This window comes from Populus euphratica, unplaced genomic scaffold (genome assembly GCF_000495115.2).
Source record: "Populus euphratica unplaced genomic scaffold, PopEup_1.0 scaffold185.1, whole genome shotgun sequence".
Lineage (NCBI taxonomy): Eukaryota > Viridiplantae > Streptophyta > Magnoliopsida > Malpighiales > Salicaceae > Populus > Populus euphratica.
In genome coordinates, this window is record NW_011499982.1 from 556,355 (window position 1) to 571,234 (window position 14,880).

Sequence of the window (14,880 nt, forward strand, 5' to 3'; positions counted from 1 at the left end):
CCAAAACCTAATCTAGAAAACTAGAACTTGATTGAATTGAAAAATCAACATGCAAATTAGTAGGCAGACATGAAACAAAAGATCTCGCCTTACTATTGGGCCTGAAACGCACGTCTTATTTGCGTTTGAAACCCAACTCGCTTCTGGACCCCAACACCCACCGACTCTTTGACTCGCTAAAGCGAGACACAGTGAGTGAATGTTTCACCCTGTCACTGTGCTGTAATTCTGAGAGTGGATTTCTGTCAGCTCTAGCGTAGATCTACGTCAGGCGAGATCTCTCTTGTTTTGCTTTGTTAAAATCCGAAAACGCAACTGCATAACATAAAGTTTTGCTGCTGAGCTTCTTGGTTTAAGTAGAGAATATGGATTCCTCGACTGCTTTGTTTGACCAGCTCAAGGTAAGGTTTTAGGTCTTGAATCGGTTATCATTTTGTTTGGTCTATGCATTGGTATGAATCGTCTTTTGTGTATAATTTGGCGATTGGATTGGATTTGAAATGCAGGCAGCAGAACCATTTTTCTTGTTAGCGGGACCCAATGTGATTGAATCTGAAGAACACATTCTTAGAATGGCCAACCATCTCAAGACTATCTCCACCAAGTACGTTTCTTATGCTTCTGTCAATGCGTTTAATTTTGAAAAAAATGATGTTTTGTGGCAAGGTGATTGGAAAAATGGATTGCTTTTATTATGATTGGAAGGAAGCAGGCTGAAGGTAATGGTGTTTGTGATTTATTTTTGTTTTATCTTGTAGAGTTGGGTTGCCACTGGTTTTTAAATCAAGCTTTGATAAAGCTAATAGGACATCCTCAAAATCATTTAGAGGTCCAGGAATGAGCGAAGGCTTGAAGGTATCAGTTCATGCTTTACGACAATGGATAATGCGAAATATTGGAATAAGACATAGGCGTAAAGCTTATACTTTTTATGCTAGTAATTCATAACTGTTAAAACAAGACAAATGTTAAAACAAGACAATCAGCAATTATGAAATACAAGTAATTAAGCTTACACATTCACAGGTTGGGACTAAGATAAATGTTCATAAAGTGCAGACATTGACTTCAGAATAGGATAATGTTGGCGTGCCTTCCTTATATCGATCACAGTGATTTGCGTAATGATCTTGGTATTACAGTAATACAGTCTTTGCCAATATTATTGACCATGACCACTCAAATTGGATGTTGGATGAATATATGTTGGCATCAAGCAATGTACATCTATTTACATTTTTTTGTGGTTGTTCAGTGATTACTTCCAATATTGATAATGCATGCACAAAAATCTCGTAGCAGGCTTGTAGTCACTTCTACTAGATTTACTTGTTGGTGTCATGTTATGAGTAGATTGTCAAGATGCTTAATAATTTTAGGAAATTTAACTTCCATGAACTGATAACATTAATATCCTCTCTCTTGTGTTTGTTGTAGATCCTTGAGAAGGTTAAAATAGCATATGACATCCCCATTGTTACTGATGTGCATGAAACAATTCAGGTAGGCAACCATCCTATTCTTTTATGGTTGACTTCTTCCCATTAATTGTGATCATATTGTTTATTTTCTTTTAATGTTGACTTCTTCCCATTAATTTTTTGGAAGTTTATATTATATGATCTAATAAGTTGAACAAATGTCTATTACATGGCTCTTCTAGAATTTCAGTTCCATGAGGTGGAGCATTACTTCTTAATGGTGTTAAGAATGAGAAATGAAAGATGATGCACTCAGCATGGTCCAGCCTGAACTAAGTTTTAGTTCTTTGCTATTCGCAACTTCTTATAAATAAAAGTTGATGTATTATTGTGTCATGAGATGATAATGATTATGTATTGTTGTATTGGTCTTTTATAATTTCCAAGTCTTTTTAATTAGTGACCAAAATGGTAGAATTCTGAAGGAAAAAAAAATGAAGAAGAGAGAGGATGAAATTACTGTTATGGAAAACCTTATGGTGTGTCTGTCGATTGTTTTCTTTCCCTTGGAATATTTGTTAAAGAATTTTCATTAGCCTGATTTCTTGAATTATGTAAACTCTTACATCCTATTTTATGTCTTTTCTATTTATAGTCCTTCGTTTCTGTTCAAATATTTACCTTTTTCTTTAGAGCCAACTTGCTACCAGAATGAAGTAGTAAGATTGCTCCAAAGTGTCACAAACAATTGTAACCTTTTCTATTTGGCCAGTGTGAACCAGTTGGCAAAGTTGCAGATATCATTCAGATTCCAGCTTTTTTATGTCGTCAGGTTAAGTTGCTACCTTTTGTCTTTTAGCCTGATGTTTCCACAATGAGTTCATTTTGAGTTTGAAAGATGAACCTTTTCCCTTTCGTTGTTTTTTTCAATGCAGTTATCTCATTTTTTAGATTTTATAACAGACAGATCTTCTAGTTGCAGCTGCCAAGACTGGAAAAATTATCAATATTAAGAAAGGCCAATTCTGTGCTCCTTCTGTGAGTTCTCTCTTTTCCATGAAAAAAGTATTCATATTGACATGCTTGGATTTCAAGCTTTTTAAATATAGGTATGCCTCTGTCAGGTGTTTTTCCTCTAATTAATGATCATAGAATTAAAAACATGCAGGTCATGTCAAATTCTGCTGAGAAGGTAAGATTGGCAGGAAATCCAAATGTCATGGTTTGCGAGAGGGGAACCATGTTTGGCTATAGTAAGTTTGCCCAGTTTTTGTCTCAAATGATGTATGCCATATGTTTTTAAAAGGTGTTGTTTGTTTCTTACTATCTTTCAACAGTGTAAAGGGGGTTTAATTGGGGGATTCTTGAAGTTCTGCAGCTTTCTATTTGAAATGAATATAAGAAGCCATGTTTTTTGTTTCTTATTATCTTTCAACATGTAAAAGGGGATGAATTAGGGGATTCTTGAAGTTCGGAAAATTTGTATCTGCAATTAATTTAAGAAGCTGTTTAAATTAGCATACCAGTGATGCAGGACAGCCTGGATAATTAAAATTTATGCGCTGTCTGGCAAAGATAGAATGGTAGGAAATCAATAAGGTTTGGGGAATTAAGGTTTCAGAATAGAATTAGAAATTACGAGGATTTATTGTTAGGAATAAAATGTAGAAAGAGAGAAGGAAATGGAGGAAGCAGAACGAAACACTTATTAAGAGAAATTTGATTTTGTGTTTTTGAATTATTTGCATGTAAGTTAAATGAACTAGATTTTTGTGAACTACACAATTTAGGAGTTTGGTTTAAACATATTTGGAATTTGAAGTCTTTGATGAGTAACAGCATATTTGTTATCCAGTTTGATTTGATCCTATGTTTGGGCTTGGCTTGTAGGTGATTTGATTGTTGATCCACGTAATTTGGAATGGATGAGGGAAGCTAATTGTCCTGTTGTACGTCAAATACTCTTCTTTATTGTTTCATACCATTTGATGCTCATCAAGCCCCTCTATATTGAAGAATAATTCAATTAAGATAAAAAGTATGTAACGTAAACAAAGTGTATCAAGTCCTAAGGTGAATGGTATTTTACATTTATAAGACCACCTCATAGCAGATATTCTCCTGATTCTCCCCCTCCATGTAAATCTCCAAAACTTGGACCGTTTCATTTTTCACTCCTTGAATTTCTTGTCTGTGAGATAAGGAGAGGTGTCATATTTGATTGGGATTCTAGTTTTCTTTGCAAGAGGACAGAATCCTTTGGCTTTCTTAGAACTTGATCCTGATCTTGAAGTGGATGAGATGTAGGCAAGAGAATATATGGATAATTTTCCCATTCATTAGCTTGAATTTAATCTTCCATTAAAAGGAGAGAAGTTTTAAATGTTTCACTAAACTTCAATTCCATTTTTTTATTTTATGGCTTTGGCTTGCACAACTTTTGCTCTTTTAGTTTAGAAATCTCAAACTTTTATCTTTTATCAAACATGTCATGTTTAAATTGATTATAGAAATTATCTATAGCCGCTTACAGTATTAATCCACTTCAGATAGTTCTTTTGGGTTATTCTATTGTTATGCTTCTTATATTTCAATTTACATGCTATAATCTGGAAGACTTAACCACAGGTTTATGTGTTTCAAAACAGGTAGCTGACATCACACATTCACTACAACAGCCTGCTGGGAGAAAGGTGTGGATTGTCTTACATTTTCTGTTGTACTAGATGATGGAACATAGATTCAGTCTTGGTAAATGTTAGCAGACCAGTATTAGTGTGTTTTACTTGATTTCCCTGATAAACTTTAAGAATGTGGGAAACCAATATGTTAATAATTTTGGCCTTTGGTGTCTTATATCAAGTCTTTGATGCTATGGTTTTGTGTTGTCCTTCCTTCTGGTCGCTATATTTCCCTGGTCTTCATTTTTTATGTAAAGTTTAATGTGTTGCTATGTACATCTCCTTTTTGTATTTTTGCCCTCATATGAAATCGTTAAAGTATGCTCTATCTACAGTTGGATGGTGGAGGTGTTGCTAGTGGAGGTCTTCGTGAATTGATACCATGCATTGCAAGAACAGCAGTGGCCGTTGGGGTGGATGGAATTTTCATGGAGGTATGATGATCTGTTGAAAATGATCAATTTATTATTGGAATGTCTCAGGATTATATACACACCATATAATTTTAGGGCTAAAATGAAGACTTTGTTGTGGTTCCATCCCTGTTTGTGGAGACTCCGAAGTTCATCGTCAGGAGGAATTTAAGTGAATTGGTCTGGTTTCTTCCATTCCATTAATGTCTAGTTTTTCTATATGAATTTTTTTATTTTGTGAATCTTTTGCTTTGCTTTTGAGTTTGCGGTGTTATGATTTCTTGACAAGCCTAGAGACTTCTAGTAGTTGTGTCAGTGTTTGTATCTTTGATCATATTTATATATAGGCTTCTCAAAGCTTCTTTGTGGTGCTTAGGTTCATGATGATCCTCTGAATGCCCCGGTGGATGGTCCAACTCAGTGGGTGAGTCTTACATAGGCCTTGTTTGTGAAATGTCCTAGGTGTTTTTCGTTAGATTATACATATAGATCTTTGTTTAAACAAATGCCAGTTTTTTATAAAAAATTTGGCTGTATAATTATCTATCTTTTGCTTTTCGATGAAATTAGCCTCTACGCCATTTAGAGGAGCTGCTAGAGGAGCTTGTGGCAATAGCTGTAAGTATTATCTCCATCTTTTATCAGCACATACACTTCTTCTAAAGCTTATACACCGTCAGAAACTCTTCTTTGTAGCAATGTTGCACACATTGTGTTCTTTCATTCCAATTCATGAGATTAGAGAGAATACACCCAGATGTCAGATTGGGGCTCGTGATTGGGAGTCTCTATTTCATAGAACCCTACTAATTTCTGTGATTTTACCTTCTCACCGCTTCTTAGTATCCCTATCATTATGTACCAATCTCTGTTAGCTCACTGTTTGAACCCTTTGGCATTCATTTTGCACTTTTTCAATTTTTTAACCCAGGCTGACTTGTTAACAGCCTGTTAGTTTGAATAATCTCACTCGCTGCCTCCTCCTTGCCAGTCTCCTTCTACAATCTCAAGCCAACGTTTCTAGAAAAGCCCCCGGTTCCAGTAATAAATTTGATTGGTAGTGGTTGTTGTATATGATGTAGCATGGATAACATCATTTCCATTCCATTATTGACCTGGGTGTTTATTTTTCTTGTGTACCACAGAAGGTAAGCAAGGGGAAGAAACCGATGAGCATTGATCTCACACCATTTCACGAATAGGAAATTGATTGCCTCTCTCAAAGATAACCAGGGAGAAATTATTTGATTGTAAGATTGCTTTTCACTGTTGAATTCTTTATTCTCAAGACACTTGAATCTGCATCCAGTCTATTCATGCATTCTTAGACATTGTTTCTCAATTTTTAAGATTCTTTGTATTCATTCATATTGCAAACCTCCTCTCGTCATATCAGATAGAAAACTTTTCATGTTATTTGATGGCTGTAAACTGTGAATAAAGTATGGTTCTTTCTATAGAGTTATTAGCGGTGATGGAAGAAATTTCATCCAGTAGACATGGATTCTTATAATTTATGATTGGTCATCGCTTGTTTGAAGTGGGGTTACCTGTTGCGGCGTGGAATGAAGCTTTTGGTGACCCTAATGTAAATCCAGCCCATGATGATGAACTTACGTGTATTTTACCATTTTACTTGAAAAAAAATAAAATTATTTGAGATAAATATTTGGAAACTTCTTGCAAAATAGAAGACATTTGACACTCAAACCCCTTCCATTCACCAACATGTAAGATGAGTGCTTTTTCATTTTGGATTCAACACAATGTCTCGTATATAAATAGTCAGCCCTCCTCGTAGAAGCCTACTTGATTTTTATCTGCTAAATTTGTTTTTTTTTTTTTATTTAATATAATTTATAACATTAAAATATTTTTTTAATTTCATCCCCTTTTAGCTTTTTTATCGTTAGATTTTAACATTGTTTTTTTAACAAACTTAGAAGAGAAAAAAACTTTAATAAATTATTTTATTGCTTTTTTTTCATGATGTAACTGAATACTAAAATTGTTTTTTATAACTTATTTTTTCCAAACATTAAAAAATAATCTAGTTTTTTAAAATTTATTTTTATGAAAATTATTTTTCAAAAAAAAAGTTATTTATCAGAAAATAAACGGCCTTATAATGAATACTTGATACTGGATGGATTTGGACGAGGGTTGTCTAGGGAGCAAGCCAGTTATGCATGATAGATGGTTTCTTTTTGTCAAGGAGTCATGTACTCGAGCTGTCAATGAAGTGACAAAAACACCCTCGAGCCCAGGCCCTGTAAGGAAGTCGACTTGTTCGGCGTAATTTACTAATTTAGGCATTTTAGGGATATACTTCTTTCAAGTACATATCTTTTGTGAAAACAAAATAATCCTAGAAGATATTGAAGACTTCCATTGCAAATGCTAAAAATTTGTTGAAAAAAAAAGAAGTAAATATTACCTTTTCTTTCAAAAACAAAATTGGGGAATTATGCATTGATTAGAGATTTCCAATACACAATTTAAAATAGTTATCTTATATATGTGACAATAATGAGCCTTTTTAGAATCTTAATATTTTTACAGCTTTTGCATGTAGATTTTTTTTTTTTGGCATGTATCTATCATTATTATCATCAAAGTCTCATTAAAAGCATCTGGGGTGTAACCACGGGTTGTAACTCATTAATAAATGAATTTTAAGGTGTCTAATAATATGATAATAATTATTTTTAAATTATTTTCTTACTTGAAAACATATTAAAATAATATTTTTATGTATTTTTTATATTATTTTTTATATTAGCACATAAAAACAATTTAAAAATATAAAAAATTAAATACAAAATATTAATATTTTTAAAAACATTGTGTGAAAAGCAATTTCAATTGAAAGTTTCATGTTGGCAATTGTCAATTAAGAGTTTGGATTTGGACTTGATTTGAAAGATGAATAGAGGAGCTTAATGTTACTTTAACCTCTTATAGTTGTTTACAAACGTATAGGATTTTTTTTACTTTTTTTTTAAAAATACTTAACATAAAAAGGTGTAGTGTTGTAGCATTAATTTACTTTGTGTTTTTGTAAGGTAATAGCTAGTCTAGCTTAGGTATATAGTTTGCTTAGCAAATCTAGGGTTTTTCTTTTTCTTTTTCTTCCTTAGCAATAGTTTAGTTCTTCATTGTTATTTTTCTTATATACTTTGATAGATGTTTTCTCTATGACCATGAAGATCCAAGCTAGCTATCCATTTATGTAACCAGACTGATTTCAATGAGAGAGATGCACACTTCTTCTTCTTCTTGATGTGCAAATAACTGTTCCAATTACTTTTTTTCCTTGACCCTTCTACTAGCAAGGGAAGTTTTGAATCAAATTGGAGCATGAAGAACATGTGATGAGATTAATTTATTAGGGTTTGCTCCTGATTTCCTTTTAATTCCATGACATCATTGAGGTTTTTATGTGATTAATGAGACTCCAATTGCATTTTGCTGGCATGTTTTTGTTCATAGGTCATGTAATTGGTTGTCCATAAAGTAATAATAATAATAAAAAAGCCCACAAAGACCAGCTCGGAAGGAATTGTCTTGTTGCAAATACTCGTTGAATTTTTACTTTCTAGTCCATGTCTTTTGGAATTATGAAGGTATTAATTTTTCAATTTTGCTCTTCGGTCTCACAAAATAATGGGATTCATGAATATATTTTTTTTTACGATGGTTATTATGTTTTTATTAGGTAAAGAAGTATAATTTTTTATATATCAATAATTTCTCGTTATTTCCAGTTTTTTTGAAATATTGCATTCAAATCCTGAGTTGATAGTAAAAGAATTATTAAATTTCTTAAACACATCTCACTAATATATGAAGGGTATATTTTTAAAATAATTAAAAGAACTAACCTCAATTAACATGTAAACTTACTCGAGACACACTAAAACAAACAACAGTGTTTCGCATGTATAATAGAAAAGCTTTTTAAAAATATTTTTTAATTCAAAATATATTAAAATTATATATTTTTTTTTATATCAACACATTTAAACCATCAAAAAATAAATTTTTTAAATAAAAAAATTAAATAGTTTTTGAAAAACAAAAACAAAAGTATTGCAAAACCAAATATATATTAAATTTATTATAGGGAATCATCTAGTGCTCACATTGCATTTAACATGAGGGTCTGTTTGAAAGTGTTATAGATAATATTTTTTTAAAAAAATTATTTTTTGTATTAATATATTAAAAAAATTCAATAAAACCCAAAAAAATAATTTAAAACTAAAAAAATTAAAAACTTTCAAAAACATAATGTCAAACAGGGCATAATTCTGATGATCCGAGGAAGAGCCCGGTACCGTGCTCTTCTTAGGGAAAGCCTGATTTGGGCTTCTTGGTGATGGACCCAACCGAACCAGATTTCCAATTGGGAGTCCACCGATTGCAATTTGTTTCCTTTTTGCTGGCTTCAAATTAACCCATGAAAACAAAAATCCATAAAAATCCACCGGCACACTGATACATTGCTGCCCATTCATTTCCTTCTCGCTCTCTCACAGAAAATGGCAGCATTATCTTCCCTCCACCACAACCAGAATCATATAAGATGGGTGCCTTTGATACACAAGAAAGCCAAATTTAATGTTTCTGTGAGCACCCGAACTCTGTTTACTATTTTGCTTTTACAGTTTCCTTTATGCATATGATGATGGCATGGAATATTAGTTCAGATTATATCATGGTGGAGGAGTGGAGTCTTTCTTTTCTTCTCCATTCAACTAGTTGAACATTTTAGTAAATCAATGTTTATTTAAAATGAACTTTATCCTATCAAAATGTTAGATAAAAACTGAAAAAGAAACTGTAGCAATTGGTTTTCTTCGAAATATGTTAAAGTTGATCCTTTTCTTCTTCGAGGGAATTTGGTTTTCGATTTTTCTAGGCAGCAGTGTGTGCAAACCAAGGCTTCCTCTCATTTGATTACTGATGGGGCTTGCTCAATTTCTACTTGTTACGTAATTTGGTTTAGCAATTAGGCACATAACTTGGGGCTGTAACGAGTAACTGGGGCTGGCTAAAGAATCCCTTTTGCTTTATCCTGGCTACAAGTTCTATTTGTGAATGTGATTTGCGCTCTCGGAACCAAACCAGCCCTAGAAAAAGATTATCTCTTACAACTTGATGAATTCTCTGACCTCTGTGTGCATGTGTTTACTTTCTTCAAGAACTTTCGCTCCATTTATTAGTTTCCTGCTTACTCTTAGTCGCCGTTGAAATGTAAGTATAAATTCTGTAAAAAGGAAGTTGCATATCCCTGGTTAGTTTCTATACCAGAGAGTCCTTGGGTTGTATTCCATTTGATTTTTCTAGTGTTTGCTGCTTGAACCTCAAAATCATGTCCCAGTGCCCTTCTGAAACAACTTGGGATTTCTCTGAATGCTTTTTAAAGTTTTGTTATGAGTCAATGTTTTTGATTGAATTTGACATACGATCAAATCCCCTGGCTTCCTGCACACTAATCAGTTTTTTTATATTCTATAATCTTCATCTGCATGTTTGCGGGGGCCTTGATGTGCACCAGCATAATATATTCTTAAATTCTGACCCAATTTTGTTTTACGTTCTCAAATCTTTTTCCATGAATGGAAAACATTTGTATTAATAGTATGATAGTTGGGTAAAATATCAAGGTTAAGAAGAAGATTTTCGAACTGCTTATAGGCTCCGGACTCCATGTATCTAACTGTTTAAGTTGTGCAGGAGAGGTTGAACTGCGCTACCAGAGGAGGACATTCCAGCCAAGGCCGTCAAGTCCTGTCGTCAAGGACGTGCTGCTTTACCAGAGTCGCAGCTTCTCTTAATGTAGACCTCGCAATGTCACATGGAGACATATCAGGGGAGCCGTTTAGCATTCCGGAGGCTGTTGGGAATATCAACGTAGGCATACCAAAAACATCAGAAGCTACCTCAAATTTAATTCAGAGATTGATGCTGGCAGATTTAGACCCTGCCGCAGCGAAGTCAGCGGTAGGTATCTTGGGGCCATTCCTCTCAGCATTTTCCTTTCTATTTATTTTGAGGATAGTAATGTCATGGTACCCAAAGCTTCCTGTCGGGAAGTTTCCATATGTAATAGTTTATGCTCCCACAGAACCACTTCTCATGCCGACCAGAAAGTTGATTCCACCACTTGGAGGAGTGGATGTGACTCCTGTGGTATGGTTTGGGTTATTGAGTTTCCTTAACGAAATATTGGTCGGTCCTCAAGGGCTTCTGGTTCTTCTTTCTCAGCAGATTAGCTGATGCTTCCTGGATACACCGGGAAGCCAAATCTGTATTCAGTTTTGTATTGCGAGACTTCATGCACGTAAACCGGCGAAAGGCTGAGTTTGTTTATTCATTTAACCAACTGATGCTGGTGCTTCTTGAACTTGTGAAGTGCTGCGCTGTGGTCATCAACACAGTGGCTTGCCCAGTGCAGTACAAGTTCGACTCCTATCTTCACTTGCTGCCTCGCAAGGGAAGAGACACTTTATGCGCATTTATCCGGTACCATTTACATAGTAGTAATGCTATTCAAATTTAATTCAATTTGAATTTGAAAACTGCTTGAATTGCACATTTATAGCCAATAATATTAGTTATTTATTAAAAATATTTATTTAAAAATATATCAAAATAATATTATTTTTATTTTAAAAAATTTATTTTTTATATCAGTAAATAATATGAAAACATTAAAAAAAAATTAAAAGAAAAAATATATATAAAAAATTCAACTTAAAAACAAACAGGCTTTATTTAGCAATGAATTTAGTTCTAAAACGAGGACCCAACACAAGGAGAAAATAAGCACCAAGGCAGATAAGAAGAGCAAAATTCGTTTGTTATTCTCGTCATCAAACATTGTTTGGTCATTTTATGGACCATTTCTAGGACACTAAAGTTGACTGCCATTTGAATGGGTAAATTATATATGAATGAATCATAGCCAACTGAAAACAAAAGCTTTCACAAGCCGCGTATGTCCAAAACAGCATCTAAATCCAACTTTGACTTCAAATGTCTGCCACGAGAAAGTTTTCAGACAGCGAAACCTGCAAGAAAATACATTATTAGTTCTATACAATACAGTAATACAGATGTCGCGGGAAAGGGAAAGAGAGATCCTGTGTTCCTGTTAATTACCTTTTCACCAAGTTTGAATGGGGGAAGACCTTTGTAAGGGCATGTAGCGCAACGAAAAGCATCCCCTAGTCCACACTGCGTAACATAAGAAAAAAAAAATTCAGGCTGAAGGAAGAAATAATTAGCTGATTCAACAAACCACAAAGCGGATTACTTTGAAGCATGCTGATTTTAATGTCTGCGTGTGCTAGTCTATTCATGAACCATGATGCCTTGAGACTGCATCAAGTAAATTAGCATAATAGTAAAACCTAAACACATGCACAGCTTCTTTCCCAAAAAGTTAATGATATGAAACCAGGACACATAACCAAAACGCACAGCAGTGTCGGAATCATCCAAGGATCCAGGGACCATCATGTTGAGACAAAGAATTTAGCATGTACAAAAACAATTACATCTACATAAATGCACATAACGACATACACTGCCACATGCTGATTGTGGATTGTTCAGCTGATCCATAGTCGGTCCCAGCTTCACTTTCTCCTCTTCCTCAGCTCTACCACAAGTGCAGTTCTTGCAAGCCTTCCTTGTGCTTCCAACCTCACAATCACCAACTTCACAAGCAAATATGGTTACTAGTGGCCCAAAAAAAACATAAAAATACATAAAACCAAAGTTCAGTGTCTTCTATCGTACCAGGTGGTAGCTGAGGTTTCTTCAAATCTTCTTCCGTCAAAAGGCTATCCTCGTCAATCAAATCTGAATAATCATCATTTTGAACCTTGACGGGTGATTTTATGGATTTCCTTAGTGCAAAGGATGAACCAATATTCCAAGAAGGTTTTTTGGCCTTGACCTAAGAATAAAGAAGGATTATAAACTCAACCAAGTATATTGCAACATGAATAATGGAAAGCAAATAGTATTAGGATGGAATGAAAAGGGCGATACAGCTAAAACTTGCAAAGGGAATATGTATCCTTGCCTTTTATATCAAGGATCAACTTATTATAGTTCTATCATTCCTCATTTGAGTAAAGGAGTAGAGAATAACAAGATTACAATAATGCCAACAGTCACAAGTGAAAACTAACTCACCCCAAAAGAACGAACCACATTGGAGAGTCCAACAGATTTAGGTTGAAGAGCTTCCGCTTCCAAGAAACCACCCAAAAGCAACTTGCGCTGAAGACCAGAAATTGCCTACAGAAACACCATGGTGAGAAGCTTGATGACAAACTAAACTCTATCCAGACCACACAAAAAACAGGCATTTATATTCACCTTGTCAGTTTCCCCTATAACAGGTTGCTGAGAACTGTAAATCAGAATGGTTCCACCAGGCTTCAACACTCTAAACATTTCCTTTACCAACAGGTCACCAGGAAATTCAATTGATCTGAAGATGGGAATGACAATATCCACGGAGGAAGGCTCCAACGGCAGCTTACCTGTCATAATTCATCAACAGATGTTAAACCAGGACGCAACCTAGCATGTATAAACCTGATTCAATAAACAAGGAACAAGTTGTGCAAGTATGGAATTTAACAGCATTGCTTGTATATGCTACTGAAAACCGATCCACTGATTGTGAACTCTGTAACTCATCATTGTTGCCAAAATATGTACCCATGCTAAAGTGCAATGTCCTATCCATCTATAGAGCTACCTCTTTTTCTCTGCAAACTCTAAAATACTTCCAATCAAAATTGTCTCATTTAAATAATCACCTCAGTCCTCCTAAGAACTTATGAAGAACATGGTCAATACAACATCACAGCTCATTTTGAAAGATGCACATTGCAAAGCATGACTTGCAAACACAATTGGGAATGAAATCAAACTAATAAGGAAAGAAAAAACAACAAAGAGATTAACGAAAGTACTTAGAGATGATGCTTGAGTGATAATTTGAGGATCACACTGGTCAACCCCATCATTGGCAACCTCCCTTGCCGCATTTGCTACAGTACCAATTGAAATAAGAGTATCATCTGTTAAAACCAGTACAGAATTCTGCAGCATTCTCTTAGTATCCTACAAAACACCAGTTACAAATATTTTAGCAAGACAGACCAGCATAACATCATAATATAAAACAATACTATCAAGACAAATCTCCTCATGGGTGGATCCCGTGTTAAATTACCGAAATATTAATCCTAATTTTCTTCAATATAAACACAAATATAATAAATTATGAAAATCAATACGTATAAGACATTAAATTAAAAATGAAAAAAAAAAAACACGAGATGGGTCTACAATACCGAATAACAAATTAGCAATTCAAAAATTAAAAAATGAAAAGAGAGAGAGAGGGCGCTAGAATCATGATGATTTACCATTCGCTGATTCTTCAAAAACCTCTTCGAGAAACTTCAAAAACCCTAAAGACAATTTCTTTTTTCGCCGACTTTCTCTCGCGTTCTTTTAATTTTATTTTCCTTTTTGGAGTTTGGAATTTATTGCGTTCGCGAGTTTATGTTGCGCCTCTCTGCTATTTCTATATTGAAGAGGAATCGGGTGTGATGCAGCCGTATGAATGAGAAAAGGAGCATGATGACGTGGACGTGATTTTAAAGTGGAACGCGGGGTGCTCGAGTCTCCCCGTGAGTCGGCAATGCGGGGGTGTGCCATGAGTCGGTAATCGTGTGGATGGAGTGTGTTGGTAACACGTGTCGAATGGATGGTGATACTTACTAATTTTCTTGCGTAACATTGGATATGCCGCAAAAACTTCTAAGTTTTTATCTTTGATAGAGAAATGAAGGGACGTTTACGCTGACGAGAAATTCAAGGTATCAAAATATCCATGTCCAAGGAGGTGGTAGGTAGAATCACAATACTTGCTATTTAGATCCGTTGGATAGTATACTTGTAACTGTTTTTTTTTTAAAAAAATTATTTTAAAATATATTAAAATAATATTTTTTTTATTTTTAATATTAGTATATGAAAATAATTTAAAAATACTAAAAAAATTAATTTAAAATAAATAATAAATAAATAAATTATTTAAAAATATTTTTAAAATATAAAAATGACACCCAAGCACAATTTACAGAAGAAAACAAATTCAAGACAGCAGTAGAGAAAAAAATAAAAAATAATGATTATCAATTCTAAGATGAAATAAAAAATAATAATAAACAGTAAAAATCTAAGAACAAAATAACAGCAAATCCACCATCATTAAAATTCACAAGCAGAATTGAATGGGATAATTCACTAGAAAATCAAACA

The 14,880-nt window shown here is 34.1% G+C and overlaps 3 protein-coding genes across 5 annotated transcripts; 2 read left to right on the forward strand and 1 right to left on the reverse strand.

The window, feature by feature from the left end:
* The first annotated feature begins 151 nt into the window (after positions 1-151).
* On the forward strand, positions 152-6,009 carry LOC105139889 (2-dehydro-3-deoxyphosphooctonate aldolase). Of its 3 annotated transcripts, none has more exons than XM_011046523.1 (13): positions 152-401; positions 507-604; positions 759-855; positions 1,438-1,503; positions 2,194-2,253; positions 2,385-2,459; positions 2,590-2,674; positions 3,312-3,370; positions 4,070-4,114; positions 4,438-4,536; positions 4,892-4,939; positions 5,102-5,133; positions 5,661-5,717. In XM_011046523.1, the coding sequence occupies exons 1-12, from the start codon at positions 366-368 to the stop codon at positions 5,111-5,113; spliced, it is 780 nt and encodes a 259-aa protein (XP_011044825.1). In that variant the 5' UTR covers positions 152-365; the 3' UTR covers positions 5,114-5,133; positions 5,661-5,717. The 3 variants fall into 3 exon arrangements, 2 of the variants coding, with proteins under 2 accessions (XP_011044825.1, XP_011044824.1); XM_011046522.1 differs by having other exon boundaries at positions 153-401; positions 5,086-5,133; positions 5,661-6,009; XR_845075.1 differs by lacking the exons at positions 5,102-5,133; positions 5,661-5,717 and adding an exon at positions 4,612-4,695 and having other exon boundaries at positions 4,892-4,932.
* A 2,961-nt stretch (positions 6,010-8,970) lies between these two features.
* On the forward strand, positions 8,971-11,088 carry LOC105139890 (uncharacterized). The gene is made up of 2 exons (XM_011046524.1): positions 8,971-9,146; positions 10,258-11,088. The coding sequence occupies exons 1-2, from the start codon at positions 9,060-9,062 to the stop codon at positions 10,798-10,800; spliced, it is 630 nt and encodes a 209-aa protein (XP_011044826.1). The 5' UTR covers positions 8,971-9,059; the 3' UTR covers positions 10,801-11,088.
* A 189-nt stretch (positions 11,089-11,277) lies between these two features.
* LOC105139891 (anamorsin homolog) lies at positions 11,278-14,147 on the reverse strand. Its single transcript, XM_011046525.1, has 8 exons — positions 13,980-14,147; positions 13,521-13,671; positions 12,916-13,082; positions 12,730-12,834; positions 12,328-12,487; positions 12,112-12,245; positions 11,686-11,760; positions 11,278-11,594 (listed from the first exon to the last, which is right to left on the reverse strand). The coding sequence occupies exons 1-8, from the start codon at positions 13,980-13,982 to the stop codon at positions 11,556-11,558; spliced, it is 834 nt and encodes a 277-aa protein (XP_011044827.1). The 5' UTR covers positions 13,983-14,147; the 3' UTR covers positions 11,278-11,555.
* Between the last annotated feature and the right edge of the window lie 733 nt (positions 14,148-14,880).